At 41.8% G+C, this 27287-nt stretch overlaps 2 protein-coding genes across 3 annotated transcripts in view; one reads left to right on the forward strand and one right to left on the reverse strand.

Annotated features, from left to right (window-relative positions):
* The window catches only part of cubn (cubilin (intrinsic factor-cobalamin receptor)), a 94714-nt gene that overhangs the window by 26084 nt on the left and 41343 nt on the right, over window positions 1-27287 (forward strand). For both annotated transcript variants that reach the window (XM_024261754.2, XM_036217374.1), the window contains exons 20-37: window positions 3217-3382; window positions 4951-5176; window positions 11920-12050; window positions 13278-13467; window positions 13763-13923; window positions 15677-15858; window positions 16176-16332; window positions 17560-17750; window positions 18177-18336; window positions 18503-18684; window positions 19283-19451; window positions 20419-20600; window positions 22278-22434; window positions 22756-22872; window positions 22957-23070; window positions 23198-23326; window positions 23441-23573; window positions 25882-26087. In XM_024261754.2, coding sequence (XP_024117522.2) covers window positions 3217-3382; window positions 4951-5176; window positions 11920-12050; window positions 13278-13467; window positions 13763-13923; window positions 15677-15858; window positions 16176-16332; window positions 17560-17750; window positions 18177-18336; window positions 18503-18684; window positions 19283-19451; window positions 20419-20600; window positions 22278-22434; window positions 22756-22872; window positions 22957-23070; window positions 23198-23326; window positions 23441-23573; window positions 25882-26087 — 2953 coding nt within the window. The remainder of the gene's footprint in view (window positions 1-3216; window positions 3383-4950; window positions 5177-11919; window positions 12051-13277; window positions 13468-13762; window positions 13924-15676; window positions 15859-16175; window positions 16333-17559; window positions 17751-18176; window positions 18337-18502; window positions 18685-19282; window positions 19452-20418; window positions 20601-22277; window positions 22435-22755; window positions 22873-22956; window positions 23071-23197; window positions 23327-23440; window positions 23574-25881; window positions 26088-27287) is intronic.
* LOC112139054 (protein-tyrosine sulfotransferase 1-like) lies at window positions 182-2125 on the reverse strand. Its single transcript, XM_036217375.1, is given in 3 exon segments — window positions 182-644; window positions 696-817; window positions 820-2125. Coding segments are annotated over 3 exon segments (1089 nt in total). The 5' UTR covers window positions 1751-2125; the 3' UTR covers window positions 182-608.

The following is a 27287-nucleotide window of genomic DNA, read 5'->3' on the forward strand; positions in this document are numbered from 1 at the left end:
ATGAGCCTAGTATATAGTTTGCTGTGCTGAACTTTGAGTTCAGGGGTTTTTCATCATTTTCATTATTATTATTATTATTATTATTATTATTTCTAGGGGCCCGTTTCAAGAAGCAGGTTAAACAAATTCAGAGTTCAAACCTGAACTCAGAGTTCATGGACTAAAATTCTCAAACTCAAAGTTTTTTTTTTTTTTTTTTTAAAAGCTTCGTTTATCACTGCTGTTACATCAAACTCATCAGTACCCATGACATTGCACAATACAAAAGGCATGAAAAAAAAATAGGTATTGCATCTCTTCAAAGGCTAAGTTCTCATTCATAAATACTTGGGCTGATCTCAGGTTCTGCTGTTTCTTACAAGAATCCGTTTTTCTCTAAAAAGTCGTTCCTACGAATCAATGGGTGCAATGAGACACGAATGTGATGATCGGCAGACATTCAGTGGTGCTGAGAGGCGTGTTCTCTGTAAGGTATGACATTGAAGGCTGACAGCTCTCCTAAAGGCGATGAGCAGGAAGGAGGGTGAGGGCCAATCCAGCCTCCAAAGACCCAGAATCCTCTGCTGCGCTCCGTCCTCCGTACGGCGGCGCCGGCACTGCCTCTGGTCCTAATTGGGGTTGGACTTCTCTGCAGACTTCTGGATCTGTGACTGCTCTTTTAGGAAATCTGGGAGCTGAAATTCACCTTTAAAGACCCTCCTGGTGTTGTCCAGAACCTTGGGGTCGGGCTGGCTGTAGTTGGGGGGGTTGGCGTGCGGGTCGTAACCCAGCCTGGAGAGCATGGGGGCGATGACGGCCATGTCCCTCACCACGTCGGGGGGATCTTTCCAACCCATTTGGATAAGGCCTCCACGTTGACGGGCTTGATGACCTGGTCTGTGGACCTCTCCACCTTGGAAAGGGAGACTCCAGCAGCTTTCCCAATGAGGTCCTCGTGGTGGAGGACAGCATCATTCCAAGGAATGTCAAGGAATTTTAGCAATGTCCACATCCATTTTTCAGGATGGAGAACCAACTGTTCATAGTGCACAGGGAGGCATTTGTCTGCTGCATCCAGGCACTGAGTGTACATGGTCTCGATGGCCCGATTCCATTTGGTCAGGCAGTCCCTGTAGCTGTTCAGGTCAAAGCCTGCAATGGTCACTTTCCTTGAGATCATAGAGTGGACAGATGCTCACCCATCGCGAATCATGAGCAAAAACTTGGCACGAGGAAAAATCTTGGCCAGGTAAGACAGAGACTTTAAAGCAAAAGGGTCCTTGTTGCAGAGGACGCTGGCGGGCTCGCCGTGTTTGACGATGATCTCCAGCAGGAAGGCCTGCATGACCGCATCCAGCACCTCATCCGTCACACCGGCCTCGTCCAGACGCATTTTCTCCCGGCCTGATCGGCTCCACATTTGCTTCATAGCCAGGATGCGTGGGATGACACGGGTTTCTTCACCACAACGCACATCTGGGTGAGCGTCCAGCATTGCTCGCATCAGTGTGGTCCCGCTCCGAGGCACGCCGCCGATGAAGATGAGCGGCATGTCTTTGTTGTAAACAAAAGGCGCGCTGAGATTCTGGCTGGTCCGTAAGGTGGTCCGCATGCTGCCCCCGAGCGCCGACAAAGGCAGGACCCCGCCAGGTTGGCTGCGCTCTTCGAAGCGATGGTGGCACTCCATGGCATGACGACCGAGGTAAAAGACTGTGACCGAACTGATGACCAGGCAGGCCACCAGCAGGTTCTCCTTCAGCTTTCCCAGCATGCCGTAGGTCACAAAGAGGGCAGGACAGGCAGGACAGCGTCACCACAGGGGTAATTCAGGGAGAGGGGTTCGGGAAAAAGGAGTCTGAGGGTATTTGAGTTTCCCACCCTTTATGGTTGTTTGCTAGGTATCAGGCATCGATCAAGCTCCCTGGTGTACAGCAGGAGAGGAGTCCACAGCTCCATCAGGCCAAAGACTGTCGGCGCGGCGCGGAGCCTCCCCGCTCATCCACGGTCCACGTCCGGGCGCTGCCACCGGCGTCGACGGTCACTTCCCGGGCATGTCGAGAGCGCTTGGTGGTCGAAGCCGCAGCGGGGTGAAACCGTTCCTCTGAGTCGTACCGTACCGAGGACACTGCCACAAACCAGGCTGCTCCGCACGCTGACCAGGAACAAACACCTTTAGTGTTTCATTCTTCATGGTGACAGAAATTGATGAATTCCTGCAAGCATATGTGACTATGAGCACATTTTCATCAAGAAGATCAACACAGCTGCAGCGGTAAAACAGAGAGAAAATATCTGCAGAGTTACTGCGTATCTCTACTTTTGAATCACTTAATTCAGGAGAAGGACTCAGTTTTTCAGTTCTTGTTTGAGGAATCTTCATCCGTTCTCCTTTACTAAAGTCTTCCAGTTCTGAGACTTCTGCAGGTCTTGCTGGAGGATCCTGAAGACAAACCCGGGTTTGGACTTTTCTCACAATCCTGCAGCTGCTCTGTCTGAGAGTTTTCTTGATCTTCCAGATCTTTAACTCCCACTCTTCCTCTTGACTGACATTTCTTAATGACATTCTGAACAGAAAATATTGGAATCTGATAACACTTTACTATCTTCTTACAGTCTTCTCCTGCTTTGTGAGCATCAACTATTTTCAGTTTCAGTCTTTAAACTGCTGGAAGAACCCATGATGCTGATTGGTGGAGCAAGGGCACATGACTCAGATTATTGGAAATCTTTCTGATTGAAATCAGCTGTCTTTGCAAACGATTGTGAACGATCCATGACACTGTCAGGTCTCAGCTTTTCCAAAGGGGGCGGGGCTACTATCAATTCTACTGAGTGACCAAACTTTTCTACATGCCATTATTTAGTTTTCCTTTATTTTGAAAGGGTAAATGATGGAAATAAGTCTTTTTTTTTTACATGTAGAAAGAATGTCTCATATATAATCTGATATCTTTAGTTTTTTTCCACCTTTCCTTGGCTTCTTTATGGAGAATGATACAACATCTAGCCTGGGGTGCTGAAACTTTTAATCCCCACTGTATGTAGCCCCATTACACAACACAGTTGTCTCAATGCAGTTTCACACGGGTAATTGTGCAAAAACATAATCAGTCATAAAATACAACAATAGCTGTTTGCTAAGCTAAACTAAACAGATTTACCTAAACTCCTCAATACATGGAGGGATGGCTGGACATGGGGGCTCGCACTCATCGCTGTGTGTGCTTTTTGTTGTAGGTCAGGGATGGCTCCACATCCAGTTCCCCTCTACTTGGAAAGTTTTGTGGCTCTGACATTCCTGCCAGGCTCCAGTCTACACAGAGATCGATGTACATTCAGTTCAGGACGGACGCGTCCATCAGCAACCATGGCTTTGCAGCAGTATATGACTCTGCTATAGAGGGTAAGAGAAAAATGGTTCAGCAAATGCACTGGATGTGGAATAGAACTTAATTAATATCACAGAGGGGAAAAATTCTTCAGTGCACTGTCCCTTCGCTATAATGCGGTTCAATTTACACAGTCTTTGTGTTTCGCTGATTTTTGTAGTGCAATTTTGCATGCCTGTTTTAAACTTGCAATCAGTCAATCTGGTCCATGCAGTGTCTTCTGCAGGATGCATTCAGTTTGCCAGAGTTACATAAATCTTCATCACGACCAGTTCTTTGTTTTTATTCTAGAATACTATATTTTCTTTTTTTGAAAGGTTTCAACTTTGAACAAGAGAGTAAAGTGTGAAGATGTACATGTTTGTCTGAGAAAAATGTATAAAATCTGTAGTGATGAGTTTTACAGCCTTACATCTATGATCCTACGTAACAGATTTCACTCATCGCAGGTTGTTCATAGAACGTATCCCCATGATAAACAAGGGAACACTGCATTGAAATTGATTTCAGTAAAACCCAAATGAGATCAGACAGACACAAATACACACAAACATCTCAACGCTGCGTACAAGTACACCATTTAGACACAGAAGCACATTTACAAACAACAACGCAGTACAGGAGGTTCAATTGATGTGGATCTGGGGGGGTTGTGGACTAATGCTAGAGTGCAAAATACGAGGCACACTTCCCAGACAACGCACACAGGATGGGGGTAAGTAGCAGGAATGGAATGCAGAGGGATGAGGAGCAAGTGTCATCCTTCGCACTGAGCGGCTACCCACTCTGTACCAGCAGCTGCAGGGCAGCATCCAGCTCAGGGGAGTCATTTTAGACCACCAGACACTGTTTTATCCTGCTGGTTGTGTCCTAAACACAGTCCCTAACTCTTGCAGATTCTTGAGGCAAATTCCAAAGACCAGCTGATCATTTTTCAGAGCGCAGAATGCAGAAGGGTGCATCAGACTGAAAGCAGGACAAAGAGGCGAGAGAAGAAGTGTCTGCCCAGGAGCAGAAAGAAAAATACACACATATAAAATAAGTCATAATATTGAATATGATATCTGTGTCATGTTTAAATGGTATTTAATAATAATAAGAAAAAATTAAAGGAAAATATTGTGTTGTTCTTTCGTGAAAAACATTTGTTGATGTAAATTCTCTGGCATTTGAAAAGACTATGTTTCAAGCAAAGGTTGTAGTTTTCTCCTGAAAACTTTATAGTAATTTGAACTGAAATTGAATGCTATGTAGTCAGTGTGGTAGTTTCAATGGTTTTTGGCCTAATAGCATTCCAGTGATTCCCATACACTTAAAAACAGGATCCAGGCTTTCCTACTCAACACTCAGCTTCATTGTGGGGCTTCAATGACTCAAGACCTGTAGAGTGGGGCTGTGTCTGCAGCTCAAAGATCCCTCAGGGGGCGGGTCAAAAACAGGGAATGCATTTTTACACCACATTTATAAAAAGCCACATGGATGGGCTCTTCTCAATGTTTTTTTCATTATTATTTTCTTCCAAATCTTTAATTCTAACGTTGCTTTTGAAGAGTCTTAACTTATCGTTTACTGTTTGTGCCAGGTTGTGGCGACACTCTGACTGGGCCTTCCGGCACCATCACTAGCCCCGGACACCCCACCAGCTACCCTCATGGTGCCAACTGTACGTGGTTCATCAGTGTCCAGCCTGGAAACCTGATCCGCCTCTCATTCAACTCATTCAACCTGGAGTACCACTATGACTGCAACTATGATTACCTGGAAGTTTACGACAATGGAACCGTGGAGACTGGAAAAAAGATTGGCAGGTGCAAACACCTTCACCAACACGTTTCCATCAAGCTCTGTTTGTGTTCATGCTATGAACTTTGAAGATCATAAGTCTGTGACACGTCCACATGTTTGTGTTTTTGTCTCCCAGACCAACTTTTACATGTTTTTCCACATACTTTTAATCTCAACATTTTGTGAAAACTCTTGAACAGCTTAATCACAGTGTAATTAGACACGGATAACATGACACACGTGTCTTTATTGAGAAGATTCTTCTTCTTAATTGTATGTATCCGTGGAGTTTAAGTCTGAATTATGTTTTTTTACAATCCTATTTGTTCCGCTCTGTTATGATCTAAGTAGGTCATTCCAATGAGACTAGATTGTTTTAAGCATGATCATCAAGTCTCTTTCATTGGATAGAGAATTAAGTTAGGTGATGCTGGAGAAGACATGCAGAGTGGATAACCATCTGCTGTGAATGGTTGGAATCAGAGAATGCAGGAAGGAGACAAGCAAACTCTGGAAAATCCATAAAGAGTTTAAAAGAGAGAAAGGCTGTAACTGCAAGAATAAACATGCACTTTAAAGAGAACAGACAGAGAAAAAAATAGTCAAGAAGGTAAAGAAAAACTCAGGTTAAGCGTCGTTCTACCAACATTCATTTTTTTCTCAGTATCCTCTGTAATCAGATATCAGAAAAGTCTTGGGACTGATTGGGCTGATTACTTTGAACCTGGAAATATTTAGTTTATTTATTTTAATTTAGATAATGTTCATGAGATATGTTTTAACAATAAGGACCATTTTTCTGTCTTAGTATTGTGAGATGAATTTCTTATTTTTTCATTATTTTCTGTTATATTTTGCAAACACCTGTTGGATGTGGCAGGATATTCCCCGTTTGCATATGCAGTGGGAAGAGACCTTTATGATGTGGATATTTCAAGCGTGCAACAGATACAAGCACACATCTCAGCATTTTGGATCGTGCACGTTTAATAATAATAATAATAATAATAATAATAATGGATTAGATTTGTCTGCGCTTTTCCAGACACTCAAAGCGTTTACATTGTATATCCATTATTCATTCACACCTCAATCAGACTTGGTGACGGTAAGCTACTATTGTAGCCACAGCTGCCCTGGGGCAGGCTGACAGAGGCGTGGCTGCCAGTACGCGCCTACGGCCCCTCTGACCATCATCGGAACATTCATACGCATCCACACACCAGTGGAGCCACACTGGAGGCAGGGAGGGTTAAGTGCCTTGCCCAAGGACACAACGACACTTGGGTGGTGGGAGCCAGAATCGAACCGCCCATCCTTCGATCAGTGACTGACCCTCTTTACCGCCTGAGCCACTGTCGCCCTGACGACCCTTTTCACAGTGACGTCAGACAACATGGTAACAGGGACGTGATACACAACTACCGGTTACTGGATTAGATTGGTAAACTAAAGAACTGAACGCTGTTTAACACAATTTTACATCAGTAATAAAAGGTAACCTTACCAATTTCAACAGAAAAATGTACAACAATTATTTTATGAATGTCCTGATGAACTGTATTTTTATTTTCTCTCTCAGATTGTTCTCAAATCAAAATACAAATTTGAATAATCCGCCAATATTTTATGTTTTATTGAAAATGTTGACCTTTCATTTGAGCAGATATTATTCTAAAGGTTTCTATTTTGGCTGATGTTATTTGTACGTATTTTTAGTGCGACCAGAACAAAAGCTGATAGAAATTCATGTTGTCCACATTTAATACCTGCAGCAAAGACAAACATCATGCATGTCTGCATGGACTTTAATCTCTTCCTAGGATAAATGTAATTGTTGTTCTACAGGATAACTTAGGAGATAATTTTAAAAACAGGAATGGTTATGTTCAGGTTCAGAGCAGCTATTGAGCCACATAGTTTCAACTTTCAAAATAAGAGCGGCCAAGGGGAAAAAAAAAATCATCTCTGGGTGAACGTATTTTATAACATTATGTGGAAATAGTCACTTTCATATTTTTTGCCAATAGTTTTCAGTTAATTTGATCATTTTTACCTTCATTTTCCTGCAGATCAGACACAGTTATGATCAAAAACAAAGAGGAGTGATGTTAGAACCACGGCTGAGCTAACAGCAGCTCACTGTAGAAAACATAACAGGAATAAGTTTGACTTTAATGTCAGACACGCTGGAATTGTCTGACTTTTGATCTGTTTATAGGATTATGTGAAATTTAGGAAACTTTGAACTGGTGAGAAAAGATCTTTTGCAGCTCCACATCTCATAGACAAAGCTAATGCTAGCGTTAGCATTAGAACAGATTAAAAGAATAAAATCATATTTACCTTCATAATCATCAACCAACATTCAGTGAAGAACTTGTAATCTTCATCTAACTTTAACCGGGTTGTCAGAGAGAAATAATCCACAACTGTCTGGTCTAGATGTGTGGACACAAATGCAGGACAGCTGGCAGCTCCAAAAAAAGTCTTTAATAACAAAAACCAAGGAAGAGCAAAATTCTGAAAAACGGAATCAGAGTCACAAAGGCAAAGTCCATAAATCAACCGAGTTTTACAGTGTGTGTTGCATATGTATGTCTTACACTTGCTACATGTATACTGACTTTTCCTGTCCAATGTGGGTCCACAGACTTCACAGCGCCTCTTTTCGTTTCTGCTGGCCACAACCTCGAACAGGGATAGATAACTCCAGGCCTCGAGGGCTGCTGTGTCTGCATGATATATCCAGATATGAGATATCCAAGCCCAACTCATGACTGATTACCTGGTTCAGGTGTGTCCAACCAATTAGAACATGCCAGAGCAGGGTATGTTGGAAAACATGCAGGAGTGCGGCTCTCGAGGCCTGGAGTTGCCTATCCCTGACCTGGAATAAAGAAAAGATCAGAAATGTTACTATCCCCTCTCTCTTTTTTGTAAAGCGTACATGACACACTCCAACAGCGTCAGACACGTACTTCAGGTTCATCAGATGGTGGTTTTGTAGGTTGGGTGGATGGGGCGCCAGCATTCTCCTCTTGAATTCTCCTCACAACTGCTGCAGAAGCTGGTGTTCATGGAACATGTGGTCTTTTGAGGATTTGAGGTCTCACCAGGACCTTTCCCAGTTCCTCAAGAAAGAGGCATCTTCTCTGGAGCTTCCCCCTGTTCCACTCTGTGTTCAGTACCATCAACTTGACAAAGGTGCTGTACGCTGAGATGTCCATCATGTCAAAGAATATCACCAGCAGCCAGCGTAGGGTCCTCCTTTTACAGCTGTAGGCAGTCAAGTTTGTCCGTGTTCTCCTGTGGCATTGTAATCATGATGATCTCAGGCTTTGATGCTCCTGGTCACAGATTGCCCCGTCTCTGTGCTGCTGACGGGCTGGTCGTCTTTGTTTTGGTTCTAACTGGTGCTCAACATCCTCTTCTTCCTCAAAGTCACTGTCAGACTGAATTTTCAGCAATATGATCTTCAAATTCTGAAACCTCTTCCTTGACATCTTCAGAAGTTTCTCTCTCTTCCCAAATCAATTGCAAGACCCTCTCAGCAGATTATTATAAAAAGTTTTGTTCCCACAAGTCAAAGGGTAAAATGTGCGGGAAAGTAAGAGCAGATGGTGTTGGTTGCAACAATGTTGCAGCTTTGTGCGTGAACAGACTCTAGAAAGGAGGAAGACAATGAAGATACGCAGGACCTATAGTTTCCACACTTAATTATCTCTGGGTCCATTGGACCTGAACACCCTGTGTGTAATATAAATGCGTAGGGTGGGTGTACAGTATGCGGTCAATGAAAATGTGTTTTGATTTATGTTCTTCACAGAAAATGAGCAAAATCCAAAGAATTTCAGGTTGTAGAAATAATTAATTGTTTAATTTTTCTATTGATGAAAACTGAAAACAGGTCCCACAGACCCGAACACCATACAAGGATTAATATCATCCATAGGAATTTGGGGAAGCAGCAGGGGCCCGTTTCAAGAAGCAGGTTTTGTTGGAACTCTGAGTTAGTGAACTCCAAATTCAGGAAAACTGAGTTTTCAGTTTCAAAAACGGAGATAACTTAAACCCGTGAAAGTGGGCGAAACCAAACCAGTTTCAAGAAGCGGGTTAATCTGAACTCAGAATCAATCACTATGGCAACTGTGAACTTAACCTGGTCTGGAGCAGGTTTTCTTCAGGAAACTTAGAGTTCTCTGCGGTCTCCGCCCTTTTTTAAAGTGAAAGATGTTCAAATAGAACTTCCTCATTAACATTTAGAGAACATTCACATTAGAGACGTCACATTTTCACCACGCAGAAACCAAAATGACATGTTCATTCATAGAGGATCATGTAGAGAGGAGGCTGATTAATCCAGAGGATTCTGAGGACACGAGTCGATTGACTGGAGTTTCTCAGTTTATTTTGATTTGAGCGATACCGTTTTTCCAGGGACTCATTACTAATAATGCTGAGTTTTCTTATCCTCATTTTAAACCCTTAACAATGGAAATGTTTAAATGTTAAACACTGGAGATGTCTGTCTAAACATCTACGGTGCTGCAGGGTCCATATCAAATGTTAGTGCGGTTGTTAGCAAAGCCCCCTTTGAGGGGTTTGAGTCCCCGCTGTGGAAAAGTTTTATTATGCTAAAATAACTTATCAGTGAATATTATTTAATTCATGAGAATTCAAATTAATTGATACTTATTTTAACATATTCCAGGCAGCTAGAGTGTTTCTATTTCGCGTGCAGAGATATCCATGTGTGTGTATGTGTGGTGGTGGGTGGGGGACTGGGGGGGGGTTATGAAAAATGGTCATTCATGCAAGTACAGAGATTACTGGTTACACTATTGACAGATCAAAAACCATTTCCTCCTCAACAGGTGACAGAATGACCTTCCAGACACGATTTAGTCCTTCTCCTGAATTAAACGATTCAAATGTAGACGTACGCATTAACTCTGCAGATATTTTCTCTCTGTTTTACCGCTGCAGCTGTGTTCATCTTCTTGATGAAAATGTGCTCATAGTCACATATGCTTGTAGGAACACATCAATGTCTGTCACCGTGAAGTATGAAACACTAAAGGTGTTTGTTCCTGTTGCCATGGTGATTTTTGCTGTCTTTGCTCCATTGATCAGGGCTTTTAATGGTCGCAACGCTCACACCTGATTCTGGTTCCAACAACTCAGAGTTGATTGAATCAACTCTTTTCAGCTGTTCTGGAACTGAAACTCTAAGTTTGAGAATTTTAAGTCCGTGAACTCTGAGTTCAGGTTTGAACTCTGAATTTGTTTAACCTGCTTCTTGAAACGGGCTCCAGAACTGCTGCGTTCTGACTGCAGGATACTGACATTTGTACTTTGATTTGTGAAGAGGGGAAAACGAATAGAACCAGGTAGGACATTTAGAAAGTATTGTATACATTTTGGTTAGATTACCTTTAATTATTTATGTAAAACTGCTTTAAACAGCGTTCAGCCGTCAGCTTTGCCGTTCTAAACTATATAAACCAGAAGTGACTCTGCATTAGACCAGCGATGTGTAGGGTTGGGCACCGAAGTTCGGTTCCAAGTAGGAACCGTTATGATTTGCGCGGTTCTACCGAAACCGAAAGATGCGGCTGCAAACGGTGCCGGATTTCGGTTCCAAATTCCATTGAAGTTTCATTTGTTTGTGGACATGTCAATCACTTGTACTCCCTTCTGATTTTTTACGATTCAGCCTATCTATTTACTTTTTGTGTTCGAGATGGTCGGCTTCCGCAACGTCGGTGGGCGGGACTTTCGCTGTGAATAGTGGAGTTTCCGCAATTTTTAAACAACGCTGGAGCCCCATCCCAAAATGAAACAATGAATCGTTTCCTCCTTGTTGGGCTGCTAATAGCAGAAAGCTCGGCTCGGCTCCGCCCACCACCACAGCGGGTCGTCATCATCTGCTGCGCTTTGCAGCCGTGTGATTGACATTTATCTTCCGCCTTATTTTATTGAAATAAAATATTGCTTTTGCCCAAAAACAACTGCAAATAAATGCCACATTCCTGATTTAATTTAATAAAATGTCAGGCTAAAATTTCAAGGACGTTTAAGTTTATTTAAGACGGAGTTTTATATTATGCTTTATATTACGTGCGCACAGCTGCACGGCAGGAGGGAGTCTGCGCTTGTTTGAAGCCGTTCTGCTTTGGATTTAGGAAGATAAAGGCATTATTTTTTATTACTGAAGTACCGCAATAAGCACCGAAAGGGAACCGAAACCGAAACAAAAGAACCGCGGTAGCACCGGAACCGCATCAGATCCCATCGGTGCCCAACCCTAGCGATGTGTGACGTCACATGAAAAGGGTCTATTACTGTAATGGAGGGAGGAGAAATGCTGCAACAAGTGAAATGGACTTCAGCAGCTCTGCTGCCATCGGTCCGTGTATGGAGGCCGGGCCTATAGTGACTTCAAAGCACTTTGGCTTTATTGAAGGTACAAAACGGTTGTATAGACTGACACGATCATAAATAACTTTACACATTGTTTTAGTTCTGTCCTGGATGACCGGAAGAAATTTTCTTTTTGGGTTCTTGAAAAGTTTCATACCTAAAAAAACTAGAAAAAAATCTTTATCATCACATTGTTTTCACATTGTCCACAGTGTCTGTATTTGATCTCTGTTTTCTATTTCACTTTCTATTTGTGGATCACACATTTGTCCAGGTGGATGGCAGCCTAAGGGGGCTAGTAAGGGAAGCATTTCTCAGCCGGATGTGCTTTGTATCACAGGTACTGTGGGCGCTCAGTGCCTCCATCCATCACGAGCTCTGAGCGTCAGCTGACCCTGCTGTTCGTGTCCGACTACAGTTTGTCCACAGAGGGATTCTCTGCCAGTTATGTGTCCATCAATGCCAGCACAGGTGAGCCCCATGCCGTCATCAGGGTTGTTAACAAAGTTGGCAAATTATACATTTTAGAGTGCACAAGTTTAGCCTTCATTCTGTTTATCGAAGAAGAAGCTCCTCCTACAGCTGAAATTCACAACTCCCACAGAACACGTATGTTCAGAAAAAGGAATCACTGTAAACCACATAAACTTTACAAATCAACAGTAATGCAGCAAAGTTGCAGTCACAAACATAAGTAAAGCCACGAGCGACTTGTACGGCACTCGCTCTCGCCGCCCACCTTTGACCAGACCTCACTTGCTTAGCAACCGCTACGTGTCATTGACTCCCACCTTCTGTCCTCTGGCAGGACGGTCAGAGCTGCACGAGACAAATTCATGTAAAAAATACTTTTTTCAAAACCGCAACTTTTCTGTATGTTTTATCTCCATAGCAACCATTTTATGTTTTCATTGCCTAGGGATACTGAACAGATCGACCTGAGTTTCAGAAGGTTGACAAAGTAAACCTTTGTATTTCCTCAGCAACGGAGGTTATATGTTAAACACGCCCATATTCCTGACATGTTCATATCCCGTTATATCGCTTAATTCAGCTCTAAAGGCATCCATCCATCCCTTCAATTTTCATAGTATTTGGTCAAAACATGAACACCACTTTTGTGAGCTCGCCACAAGCACGCCAGCCAAAGCTACAACCATGAATTTTATGCCCAGAAGTCTTTGCACTGAGTACTGGGTATGTGCAAAGTTTGATGACTTCTCTCATGTGGGTTTTTCTCTTAAAAGCACTGACTTTTTTCCACCTGTGTAAACAATATAATCCTTACAGCTGGCCATAATAATATGTAAAAAAATAACATTAAAAAAAGATTTGTTTTTGCATGAAGATGGTAGAGAATTCAGTTTAATGAATTAAAATTCAGACTGAATCAGAGAATCTGGGACTATCATCGGTCTGTGGCAAAGAGACGAATGGCGGCTGCTGCTTTACCATAATTCATAGTCTCCTAAGCCGTGGTGTTATGGCGTCATATCAAAGAATCCAGTTTATTTTTACAATAATGTGAAACAATACAGTGTTGTAGTGTTAAACAATATGTCAGGTTTATTTTCCTTGTGTTTTCTAGTCTTCTCCGAGTGCCTGTGAGTAGTTTATGAGAGTTCAAGATTGTTTTTGTTTCTGTTGAAACCCATAATTTGATAATATGTCTACTGTGTCTTTATCTTTCCTAATTAGATTGTGGAGAGACCTTTACTTCCCCCACAGGATTTTTTACATCCCCCAACCACCCTGATTACTATCCTAACAACAGAGACTGCATCTTCAAGATTATTGTTGAGCTCAACATGCAGATTCTGTTGAACTTCACCAACTTCAGCTTAGAGGGCTTCCCTGCTTCCTGCAACTTTGACTTTGTGGAGATCCGGTAAGACAGCAAGTTCAAGTGTTTCTTTAAATCATGATTTAACAGTCCGTTAACAATAAATAATTGTTTGTAGGCAGATTATACGAGACAATTTAAAAAATCGTCTCGTTGTAATCAAATCAAATCAATTTTTATTTATAAAAAAATGCATTTTCATGCTTTTTAAAGAACCTGAATCTGCATCAGCTCCTTTCACTTGGCTGACATTGGGGTTCATCCAAAGTATTTTTACTACAATCATGTTGCTACACAAAGAAACTTGCTGGCATAACAAAATCCATCTGTCTGTGTGCAGAGACGGAGGCTATGAGACATCTCCCCTGATTGGCAAGTTCTGTGGTGATCAGAAACCTCCAGCTTTGGTGTCACACAGCAACCGATTATGGGTTAGATTCCACTCTGATGCCACAACAAGTAGTTCTGGATTCACTGCCCATTGGGATGGAACTCAAACCGGTCAGTTTTTGACTTGTATGCACTCCTATTAGTTCTAGTCTCGTTCAGGCTTCACATAGCAGAGCATAGTAGCGTTCTGATCAGGGCTGCCCATTCCTGGTCCGCGAGAGCTACCACACTGTCTTTTGTCCAGAGCTCCAAGCTCTGCCAGATGCTTCCTAGCTCAGTCAGATGTCTTCACATTTGGATTGAATGAACACACCTGGTCCAGGTAATCAGCAGCAAGCAGTTCAATGAGAGCTGGAAAAAGGGCAGGGTGGATGAACTGACTCCACCCTCACAGAGATTTGTCTTGAGGATGATCCAAAGGTTCTCAATAGGGTTGAGGTCAGGATGGGGGTCACACCATCAGTTTATCTGCTTTAATGATGCAGAGGTATTCCTGCAGCATGAGATGGAGCATCATCATGATGAAGAGGATTTGGTTACAGAAAACACGGTTCTTCTGTTAGGAACGCAGAAGAAAGTCAATCCCAAACTCCACCTACTTTTCAGAGGTCATTCTCACACCTTCACACCTACTGATCACAGGTGTCTGAGATTGATTTCAGTGATCCAGAGAGCCCAGAGACTCAATATCATCCATGAGTTGAATAAAAAATGGATTTTATCTTTTTGACTCTTGAATGCAATTTGCATAATAATTTAGAATGCACTGTAGCAACTGTGAGGCTGAAAAACTGACCAACCAATGAGTCACTTGACCCCAGAGTTTGTCTAATGCAGGGATCCCCAAACTTTTTCTTGTGAGGGCCACTTAGCAGTTTTCTTCTCTCATGCAGGGCCGGGGTCAGTTTGTAGGCTAACTAAAGAAGTATAAAATTGCAGGATGTGTCTAAACACAAACATTCAAAGTTCAGAGAAAGCCACACATAATCGGATAGGAGCACAGACTGCAGTAGAATGGAATAAAAAGTCACACTATGCAGGTCTTGATGGCATGGCCACACTGAGAAAAAAAAGAATATATACATACATATATCTCATGCATGTCTGAAAGTGTTCAGGGAGCCAGGACAAATGTGGAGGAGGGCCGGATGCGGCCCGCAGGCCGTAGTTTGGTGACCCATGGTCTAATGTATTCCACTTGCTTAGTTTTTACTTTTAAACTAGTGCCGCTCTTTAGAACATCTCTAAACAGAAAAGCAGCAGCTTCATACTGTCAGGAGTCAGAGCTCTGATGCCCCCTCTGGTCACCGGCAGGAGCAGTCTCCAGAGTTCTAACTCACCTGTCCTTAAGCAGCACACAGACCCTCGCTCAGTGCGAAGTATTGTTTGTGTCACTCTGCCTGCATTACCGAGGGTTTCTATGTGGACCTGATCTTCTGTTTCTGAACCTGCTTCATCTGTTTGCCTGCCGCCTGCCCTGACCCTCACCTGGACTCTGACTACTCTGGTCTCTTCTTGAATGACCCCATGCTCGTGATTGACCTCTTCCTGTCTGACCCTGATTTAGCTTTGTGGACTTTTAGCTGTGCTTAGTTCCTGTCTGAACTAATAAACCTGCTCCAGGTGGAACCAGCTGTCTGCCTGCTTGTGACACACGCAAATGAATGGTGTGACTTGACAAAACTGGAGCACTAACTTCCACTGTTAGTGTACTAAATCTATTAAAATAAAAGCCTTTAAAACAGATGAGTCTAAAATGTATGTGATTTCATACTTAAAAGTCAAAACAAACCAATACTCTTTAGATCCTTACACTTCTTTTTATCTGGTAAAGATTTCTGTTTGCTGGTTTTCTCCTCCTTAGGTTGTGGAGGGACATTAACAACTGCAACTGGAGGGTTTTCCTCTCCCAATTACCCTCTGCCTTACCACCCCAATGCCGAGTGCTACTGGAACATTAGGACCAACCAGGGGAACAAAGTGGAACTCACTTTCTCTGATTTCCATCTAGAGTCCAGCCAAGGCTGTTCCTTTGACTATTTAGCTGTGAGTAGCCCACTGTTCCTCCACCAGGTGGACATAAAATTTCTCTCATGGAGTTATTACTGAGTGATCCCGCATGTATTTCTGCTTCAGTAAATGGAATCCAAGTATTTGTAATTACAAGCAAAGTCAGATTCGCGTTTTATTTTATTTTACATTAATCTTTTAGTTTATTTTTTTACATTTAGACAACATAAAAACCTGCTGGTTCAGGTAGCCAGCTTTGGATCAAAGTACATTCAAGGATATAAAGCATGAAGTCAACATTAATTTTAGGTGAAACATAGAGAACGTTACCTCACTTGGATGTCTGCTTTCAGGTGCATGATGGAGACAGCAGCAGCGCTCCACTTCTGGCCAAGCTTTGTGGTGCAGAGCTGCCCAGCTCCATCAACTCCTCCAGTCACCAACTGTATATCAAGCTGAGAACAGACAGCAGTGTGAACACCGGAGGCTTCCTGGCATCATACATGTCCCGTAAGAAAACACACACAGCGGTTCTGAATCATGAGATTATAGAGGTACACGATAACACATGAAATATTTCAAGAGGGACTGCAAGAGGAACCTTGAACAAGGCAGCCGCATAAAAATACAGCTCCCTGACATTAGGTCTTAGATACCTCCCTACATAGCTACATTTTTAAGATTGGAAGACTGATTTTTGAAGAGAACAACCAAAGAAATTGACCTGTGACATTGGATTAAATCCAAAAGAAGACTAAGAGCAAACTAAATGAAGGTCAGATAGCCAGTAGCTCTGAGGCGCAACTAAACAGCACAATCACTGGTTATCAGTTATCAGCCATGATAAGTAAAGAGGAAAGTCTTGATTTTTGAGTGCCAATGTATCAGGAGAACTCCACTTTCAAAAGCCTACTCTGTTATCTAATTAAGCTTCATCTTCTCAGAGCTAGATGGTCTTTTTGATGTATTAATGTTTTGTAACAATGGGCATGTGGTGTCAACACTTTCAAAGGATAAAAAAACACATTTGCTCGACCAGAGAAAGGTAGTTTGCCCTCACTGAGAGAGGACAAACCACTCCAACCTCTCCAGTGCTTGGAGTGTTCCAGCCTCAGTTGGAGGAGTTTAAATGTCTTGGGGTCTTGTTCAAAAGTGAGGGAAGAGCTCTAGGTCGTGACCGAAAGAACGTCATCCTGACTAAGTGGCTGAAATGAGTTTTCTCTGGAGGGTGGCTGGGCGCTCCCTTAGAGATCGGGTGAGAATCTCGGTCACCTTTAGAGAGCTCGGAGTAGAGCCGGTTCTCCTCCACATCCAGAGGAGCCAGTTTAGGTGGCCTCTTAGACGCCTCCCTAGAGAGGTGTTCCGGGCATGTCCCACTGGGCGGAGGCCCCGGGGAAGACCCAGGACACGCTGGAGAGACTACGTCTCTCGGCTGGCCTGAGAGGAGCTGGAGGAAGTGGCCGGGGAGAGGGAAGTCTGGGCATCTTTGCTTAGACTGCTGCCCCCACGACCCGGTCCCGGATGAAGCAGAGGAAGATGGATGGATGGATGGATGGATGGATGGATGGACGAATGGATAGATGGATGGCATTTGCTCCAACCAGCTGCTTACCATGTACCAATCACAAGACACTCAATGTATTTAATGCTGTGAAAGTTGGGCAAAAAACTGCGTAAGAAGTGCATTAGTTTGAATCGAAGAATTTGAGTTTCTTTGTGTGTGATTCTGTACTTTAGGGTGTCAGGGCATTCTCATCTCAGGGCGACACAGGGGAATGGTTGAGTCACCCAACTTTCCTAACAGTTATCCAGCCAATGCCATGTGCAGCTGGACCATCCAAGCCAGCAGTGGAAACACAATCAACTACACCTTCATCACCTTTGACTTAGAGGCCTCCTTCACCTCCTGTAGCTATGACTACATCAAGGTAAAGACTTCTCCATTCTGGATCCTGACTGAGGACATCAAGACGGCATGTTTTAGGCTCACATTTTAACATATAGTTTCTAAATTTTCTGTTATTGTGAGATTTCTGTGCTGCCCTATGGGAGGTCTGGAAAGTTTGTTTGTAAAAAGTCAGAGAAGAAAGAAATGGAATCTATTATATAATGAAGAAAAAACATTTTAGATTTTTTTTCAAAACTAAAAAGAATAAAACCATTAAAAAAGTAATAATGGAATGATGTTACATGATCTGTTCTGTAACATGTTGAACTTAACTGTCAGTTAATTAAGAGTCAGTTAAAGTCTGAATTTACCTGGGTCTGACTGTTAACATTTATTTCAGCAGTTCATATTCATTATGTTAACCTCCCACAATAAGTGTTGAATGTTATTTTCTTCAATATCCCAGCTCTACAATGGACCAAATGAACAAGCTCCCTTAATTGGAACTTACTGTGGGCAAACTCCTCCTCCTGCCAGCAGCACCACAGGCTCCGCCCTCACCGTGGTGTTCAGGACAGATTCTTCTATCTTCATGTCTGGATTTCAGATGATGTGGTACCAGAACGGTTAGAGATGCATTTTGTAGAAAACAATATAGAAAGACTTGGAAGACACAATACTTTCTTTGAGCTTTTTATTTCCAGTTAGGAACCATTAAAAATGTAAAAACAGAAGGTTTCAGGTTCAGTTTATATTCCATGGATTTTAAATAGTTGGTTGTGTACTTCCTAGGATGTGGTGAAGAGCTGGCTGGTCCCAGTGGCTCCTTCTCCAGCCCAGGCTACCCAAATAAGTATCCTGAGAACAGAGAGTGTATTTGGTACATCACCACCTCAGCTGGCAGCAGCATCACCCTCACCATTCATGAGTTTGATGTGGAGTTCCACCCGGACTGCAACTATGACGTTTTGGAAGTAAGATCTGCCTCCACAAACCACAGCATGTCCCATTGCACAAATGGAAGAACATGGTGAGACAGAACAAACTTTTCTCAGCTTTGTCAGATCCTAACTCTAACTAAACGATAGACAAATGTGAAATAGATTACCTATTAAATGGAAAATGAGGACATGAAATAAAAATGTCAACAAAGTATTAAACATTTTAAATAAGTATTATGTTAATACCACACACTGAGTGAGCTAAATGCACACATTCCAGCCAGTTTGCACAGTTATGCACCATCTCATCTGAGGCTTCACCAACAGCCTATGCTGTCATTGAACAGGAAATAAACAAAATGATCAGTTATTTCAATCAAAGAGAAATTGCATGTTCAGCACAGATCATTGGATAAGCAGGAAAACGATGATGACAGGCGAGGCATTGGCTCACCTGTCAGTCCTGACTGCACGTCCCTGTTCAGCTCACACATTCTACCTTCTGAATATACAAACCCCTCTTTCTGTTCGGTTTACAAAGAGCTGAAATATCAACAAGCTGACATTTGAAAATAACACTAGCAGCATCAGGAACTCAACCTAAGGTTTAAGCATTTGGCTACACTCACAGGTATATGGAGGTCCAGACCTGTCTGCTCCCCAGCTGGCCAAGCTTTGCACCACCACATCCAGCCCCATGCAGGTGTCCAGCACTGGAAACCTCCTGACTGTGCGCTTCAAGTCTGATGCCTATGTCAGCGGTCGAGGATTCAACGCAAGCTGGGCTGAAGTCCAGGGAGGTGAGAGAGCTCAGTTATAATCACGATTAAAAGCAGCCAAGTACAATTTTACACATACGAGGGGTGAGGATGGAACCTACATCAAATAAATCAAAACTCAATTTAGTTAAGAGAAGAAAAAAAAAGAAGTATTACAACATAAATATATGTACACAAATTGTTATTGCAGTAAAAAGCAGAATGACATTAAAAAAACGACTAAAAGCTACGTACAGAAAAAGTGTAAGTGAATAGTGATCCAGACTGTCACTAATGTAGTGCATGTTGTGGTTCTGCCAATGTAACAATAGAGTCAGAGTCTGAGGAGGGCAGGAGGAGTGTCAGGAAGTTCTGGGAAAGAGTTGGAGAAATGTGCATTTCAACTCTTTAATACTGTGTTACTCTTTATAAAGTTAGTAAAATATATAATTACATTTTCAGTCTAATCTCATGGATTCTGTGTTAAAGTTTAATCCGCCGGTTTCTATTGAAAGCTGAAATAAAATTGACAGAGAGCATCCTTGTTTGAGTATTTTTGTTTTAAGGGTGCTCCAAAAGGCTACGAAGCACTACAGAAACTGTCTACTCTGGATTTTCATACTGATACGGGTCAAGCATTTGTTGGTTTTGCATCTGGTTTGATGACCGGCTCTCCAAACATTTAGCCGCTATTGAAGTGTCACAGGGCCTATCTGATCAGACATGTAGCATTCATCTGTTTGCTGTCAGAACCCATCAGAATGCGTGCTGGATTTGGCTAACCCAAGTGACACTTTGTACGTTTAGCATGGAACCAGGGTCCTTTGGAAAAACCCTGTGTATTTTTTATTTTGATCAAACACTTGTTTCTATGCTAACAAACTCAACAGTTTTCATTTTATCTTTGAATGATGGTTTAGAATGGAACGCTCACAGCCTCAATCTGAAACAGTTGAAATGTTCACAATGTTTCTGACCTACACATGTAATGTTATGATCTTTCCTGCAGGCTGTGGAGGTCCGATCACAGCTCCGTCAGGGGAGATCCATTCTCCTTTGTACCCCAACAGTTATCCCACCAACGTAGACTGTTCTTGGGTCATCAGTGTGGACCCCAACCACCGCGTGTTCCTGAACTTCACTGACCTGGATATTGAATTCCATGCCAACTGCACCTGGGATTATGTGGCTGTGAGAGGATAAGTTGATCAGTGGTTGGACATTATGGATCAGTTACATCTGTCTACAAAGTGATCATATCAAAGACGTATAGTCCTGTTGACAGAAGTGGAAACTAAAAAAAATCTGAGGCAGCACCTGTGAGCAACATGCTTCTGTCAACTCTAATCTCAATCTTCATTTCCATTTTTGTTTGTCTGTGACTTTAGATTGTGAGTATTTAAACATATCACAGACAAAAGCAACAAAAATGAGTTTCCCTTCAGGAGTGAATTAGAAATGCTTTGTGAAGCTTAACCATTCCACAGGAGCTATGGCCAGAGCTGCTCCTGCTGCGGTTCTGCGACAGGCGCTGGATTCAAGCATAGATACCGGAAGACAAGAGAGTTTACATTTTTCATTTAAAAATCACTCGAAAGCATTTTAAATGGAAACAGAATACATTCCAATCTAAAAGACTTACATTACAGTAAACCAAGGAAAGAAACGGCGTGAGACAAGTTCCAGACAACCAGTGAGCCAAGTTTATATAAAGATCTCAAAGTTCTAATGCTTTTGGATGTTCAAATAAATACCAAAAAGTTTTAAGTCATACTTGGTTTTAATGGGTCATTGTTACGACTGGACTTGCATTTCAATGAGTATCTTTGTACAGTCCATCTGACAAACACAATCTAAACTCAACCAATTTAAAATATTTAGAACTGACTTCCTCGTCCAAATAAACAACAGCAACACAGGTGAGGTGTAGTATTCCTTACCTGTCCGTCCATTGGTACACCATTGGTCCAAACTCTGAACCAGAGTTTGTTTCCCTCGATAATCTGGAACAAATTCTCAGTTTGAAAACAACCAGACGGTTCCTGGTTCCTGGTCTTACCCATCTTTGAGGTTTGATTCCAATCAGACTGAGCTCTGGTCTGCTCTGAGATCACTCCGTCTGAATACAATCCACTGTAGCTGGTGGTCACCTGATATAAACAATGCAGAAATGAAGCGAGCGGTGAGCCGTGCATAAACATAAAGCATTGATTGTCGTATTGTTAAAGGAAATAATTGATCCAACTGCTGGCTTGTTAGAATGTTTATTTCAACAGATAAAACGCTTATTGCTCGTTTTTCTGTGTCTCATTACACGGCACGCCCCGGCGCTGCTGTGACGTCATCCTAAAAGCTACCTTATAGTTTCTTAACAGAATTCTCTTAAAAACAATGTCACAACACCACAACAATGAGACACAGCGACTGATTAAAATGTGATCAGATGAATTCAGGCTCATTAAAGCAGCTTTTAATATGATTGATTCTCACCGTTTACCTGACAATCTTCATGTCATAAACATTTATCATCGTACCTTCACAGGTGTCTTCTCAGTAACCGTCTTTCAGCATGTCTCCACCGCACCAAAGCAGTAAAAAGTGTTCAACCTGACGTTGTTACAGACGCTCAAAACTGATCAGTGAAATATAAAGTTTGAATAAGTAAATGATCTCAACAAGGATTGCAAAGAACAGGACTTCCATAATTTCTGCCTCCAGATGCTTTGCCCCGCCCTCACAATGACTGACCAATGAGTGTTGAGATTTTCAGTCACATGGTTGTGTTTTCAAGTTTTGGGAAAGTCCACTTGATGGCAGTGTGAATACATGTAAGACTAAAATAACAGAACACCATGTATTCTTCTGCAGATTCATGATGGTCCAAGCATTTCCTCCCCCCGGCTTGCACTCATCTGTGGTTCCAGCTTGCCTACCTCCATCACCTCCACCCAGAACACCATCTATGTTCGCTTTAGGTCGGATTCAAGTCGTGATCATCGTGGTTTCAGTGCCAGATTTTCTGAGGGTGAGTCATCTGTTTCCTTTATGCTGCTTGAATGTGGGTGAAGCGGTCTGTACAGTGATGTGATGTGTTCACTTCAGTAAATGATGAGAAGATGAACATGTTAAAACAAGACTGTGTATTCTTTACCACAGCTGTTCTCCATAGTACTAAAATAGAGGCTTCAAATCTATAAAATCAGACTGAACCTTGTTAAAGAAGTGCATCGCTAATAAACCACACAGGTGTGTTGCAGTAAATGTGAGAATGTCGGCATCATGCAGTTCTCTGCACCCAGATCAGCTAACCGCCTCATGCTGACTGTGCAGCTCAAATTCTTCACAGCATGTGGTGCAACCATCGTAACGGATGATGTTGGTGGAGCCATTGCATCGCCGCGGTACCCAGCACCATACCCACCAAATCAGAACTGCAGCTGGTTCATCAAGGCCCAAGAACCATGTGAGTAACCTGAAACCACATTCTGCTTCTTTCTGTTTGTGAAGTTTGATGACACTCTCGGGGTGGTGTGTGTTTTCTGCACAGTCAACCATGTCACCCTATCCTTCACTGACTTCGAGCTGGAGGCCACCAGTTCCAACTGTTCACATGATGCTGTGGAGATTCTTGATGGAGACAACTACCAGGCACCCTCTATTGGTAGATATTTTTGCTTTGTTAGACTAATTGTGCATTTATTCAATTCAAATCAAATCCAGCAGATTCCTGATTAATCTTTAGTAGATTATAAACTGATGTCATGATCATCCCCGTCAATGTTTTGCAGCTCGTTTCTGTGGTTCTGAGGTACCTCACCCTGTGACTTCCTTCAGCAGTGCACTGGTGGTGAACTTCATCACTGATCACTCCGTCTCTAGAAAAGGATTCAGAGCTGTGTACTCAGCCTCCACCTCTAGTACAGTGTCACACTACACTCATGCATTTGCTCACTTGGGAGTCATTAACTGATTCAGACACACTAGCATGCCAGGATTTTTAAAGCATTCTTCTTCCCACCTGTACTGCCCAGGTTGTGGGGGCGATATGGTGATGCAGAGCGGTGCCTTTAACAGTCCCAACTATCCAGATGCTTATCCACCCAACCTGGAATGTGTGTGGACCATCAGGAGCTCCCCAGGAAACCGTGTGCAGCTCTCATTTATGTGGGTTATTCTCAGTCTCGCTGTGTAGTTTGAACTGAGATTTTTTTCAGCATTTTCTCAGATTAATTCCACATCGCTACATGCACCTCAGGATGCATTGTAAAAAATACTTTAAATATTGTAAATTTTACAGTACAAAACTGGCAGCTGTAGTTGCCAGAATTTCACTGTAAAATAAGGTGTTACTTTAAACATTACAGTAAAAAATGTTGGCCAGAAAAGCTAACAGGTTGCTAATATGTTAGCTTAACTCATAATTAGCCTTAATAACCTCAGTAGATGGCAAATTAGCAAAAAAAGCTACTACGCAGCTAAAATGTTAGTTTGATCCATAATTAGCCCCAAAAACCCTTAATTTATGCGAAGTTATGCTACAATGTTAGCATATTGCTCAAATGTTGGCTAAACTCAAAAATAGCCACAAGAAACCTCATTAGTATTAATTTCCTTAACATCGTGAATGGTTTGATACCCCTATTTAAAATGCGCAAAAAAATCTCAGAAATTACAAAAAGTCGTAAAAAGCTACGTCCATTTTTCAAAAATGCGTGAAAGTTAACATTGCCAAATGTACAAGCATGACTTTCCTGAACATGCTGAATGCTTTAATGTGCATAAATTATGAAAATTGCAGAATTTGAAGAAAAATCGCAGAGATTGCGTGAAATCTAAAATTGCGTAAAATGCGTAAACATCTCAAGTAAATCCATAAATCTCCTGAACATGTTGAAGGTTTTGATGCCAACATTGCATAATTTGCAGAAGTGCATAAAGTTTAAGAATTTGAAAAATCCCCATTTATTTTCAAAGAGGCTAGTAAATTAGCAATCTGCGAAAACCAAAAGTACAAGCATGAAAGTGCATAACGAGCTGAAGGTTTTGATACCACTATTGCATAAGTTGTAAGTGCATAACCTTTTAAAAGGATTTGAAAAAATCCCATTCATTTTCAATGACGCTAGTAATTTGCATAATTTGCGTAAAAATCATAAAATTTGCGAAAGTCAAAGGTACAAGCATGAAAGTCCTAAAATTGCGGAACATTTTGATACCAATATTGCATAAGTTGCATAAGTGAAAAAAGGTTTATAACAATTTGAAACATTTTCCCATTGACTTAACATAGGGCTAAAAATTCGCATAAATTGTGCAATATCGCAGAAATCATAAAATTTGCAAAAAACCCAAAAGTACAAGCAGTAATGTCCTTAACGTGCTGAACGTTTTGATACCAATATTGCGTAAATTGCATAAAGTGTGCTTGAGTTTTTACGTGTCAAAAAACGTACGGAAGAAAACGTAAAGAATATTTAAAGAGAAACAGAATCACAAGAGTGTGAATGCATTTAATTTAATTATTATTGTTAATAGCAATGTATTAACTCTTGAAAAGTACAGTGTAACACTGAAAACTTAGCAAAGACATGCATTAATTTTCACACTAGTAAGCTGGCAGCTGAGGTTGCTTGAATTTTACCATAAAACATCCAGTACTTTTTAATCATATCAGGTTAAAATAATTTCTATTATAATATTTTACTCTTTTTTTTTTGGTTTAAAATGGTATAATTTTACTGTAGGAACATCATTACCATAAAAACAAAGGTTTTAAGCATTGATGACTGTAACCCTTCCGCTCTCCTTAGTTTGTTTACATTAAAAGTGGGGTCATCTGGACCCCCAAGACAGTGCGCTGAATGTTTTTTTATCTTTGATTTTTGAGTTTCACTAATGTCCATGACAGACATAAAATCCTGTCCACCTTTGTCATGGAAGAAATCACATATCAATATGTGGTTGGAGTCAACTGGACCCCAAAGAGAGCGGAAGGGTGGAAGTTACCGGTTTATTAAACTCATTTTTTTTTTTGGTTGCAGGCTCATGATTTTACAGTTTTTCTCTGTAAAGATTTTTGGCATTTTTTCCAGCAGGGTGCTGGAGGTGGTCAAGAGGACCTTTTTTTCTAATTCTTTAGCGTTTATGTTGGCTACCTCAGTAAAACCTGGAGAACTATTGAACACAAGCTCCATTGCATGCTTGTAATGCTTTGTTCTTTTTTCTTGTTAATATATAAATATATATACTATATATATTTACATTTTATTGGTACTATTTGGGGGTTTCATGTTAAACAGTTTTTATATGATAGTAAAATTATATTTTTGCTTATATGTATCCCTACGTAAGGTTGTTGTTGAGGTTTTTATCTGGGGTTATTTTCAAATGTGCAGTGTATGTGTGTATGTGCATTGACACTTTGCCTTTGTTTTTATTTAATGGAGTTAATAATCTTTGCTTCTTTACTCAGAACATTTAATCTCCAAGGAGACTCCAGCTGTGATAATGACTACCTGGAAATCAGAGAAGGAAACTCCACTGGGGCTTTAGTCGGTCGCTTCTGTGGAAGTTCGCTGCCCTCCAACTACACGTCTGTGAGCGGTCACATCCTGTGGGTCAAGTTTGTGTCTGATTCATCAGACAGCGGAGCGGGATTCAGAGCCACATTCTCACACTGTAAGTGTCTGGAAGCTTTGAAGCTGTTGTTCTTTGGATCATTGGCGTTCTGTTTTTAGGTCAGTATTCAAAACCTTTTCCACACTGATTCCATCCTTGTTAGAGGGCTCTGCTGCGTCAGTAGTACTGCATTGTAATGCATTGTACAGATGATGCTTGTAGAGTTGCTGTGGAAACTTTATTGCTGACAGTAGCTACGTTTACGTGGCCCCAAGTAATCGGAATAAACGCCTGATCAGAACAGAAATGCGTCATGTGAACACACCGTTCGTAATACTCTGGCCCAATCAGACACTTTCTGATCCAAATTTCTTTCGAATCAAGACAGGTGGGTTATACAGATGGTTGATCCGATCGTGGTCCATGTAAACAGACATTCTGATCGTGTCTCATTACTGCTCTGGATTTTACCTCATTCATAGAGGGTCTAGCAGTTTTTGGAGCACCAACAGAACCGATCAGCTGCTCTCCGCGAGCGAACTCTTTTCTTTGAGTAGAAAAGCCGATTCACAGCTTTCATGTGTGAGCACACGCATGCACGCGTGCGTGGGTGGGTGGGTGTGCTGTGTTTTGTTGTGAGCTTCGGACCGCAGTCCGTCTGGCTGATCAGCGCGAGAGACCCGCTGGATTCTGGAGAACCGTGTCTCCCGGGAGAACTGTCTCTCCAAGCGGCGTCAGGACGATATGAGCGGTGGAGGCGGCTTTTGAATGCAGAAATGCCGCTCCGCGCACCGAACAGTCCTAAGAAACTGTGTAAAAAATCACAGAAAATCCTATTTCCAATCACATCCAGACAGAACAAAGGCTGATCTTCCCCACATATTTAGGTGCTGGCAATATTCACATTTCCCGCATGGATTTAGAAAATTATGAGCGAACAGGCTCTTAAAAACATGATTGATAACAATGAAAGCATGTTCTGAGTATCATCTCGCTCTATACATGATCTTTGTTTGTCTACAACAGAACTCATTATTTCTTCTTCTACGACTATTTCCGGTATTTTAGACAGTTCTGCGCATGTCAACATGATTTATTCTGATCAACCGTGTGGCTCATGGAAACGTTTGTTACTGATGAAGTTCTTCAGGGTCCATGTGCACAGTTCTATTCTAATCGGATCTTTGATCTGATCAAGGACATTTTGCACATGGAAACGCAGCTACTGATAGAATAAAGACTACTTATGAGGAGAGAACA

Source organism: Oryzias melastigma, linkage group LG20, assembly GCF_002922805.2.
Source record: "Oryzias melastigma strain HK-1 linkage group LG20, ASM292280v2, whole genome shotgun sequence".
Taxonomy (NCBI): Eukaryota; Metazoa; Chordata; class Actinopteri; order Beloniformes; family Adrianichthyidae; genus Oryzias; species Oryzias melastigma.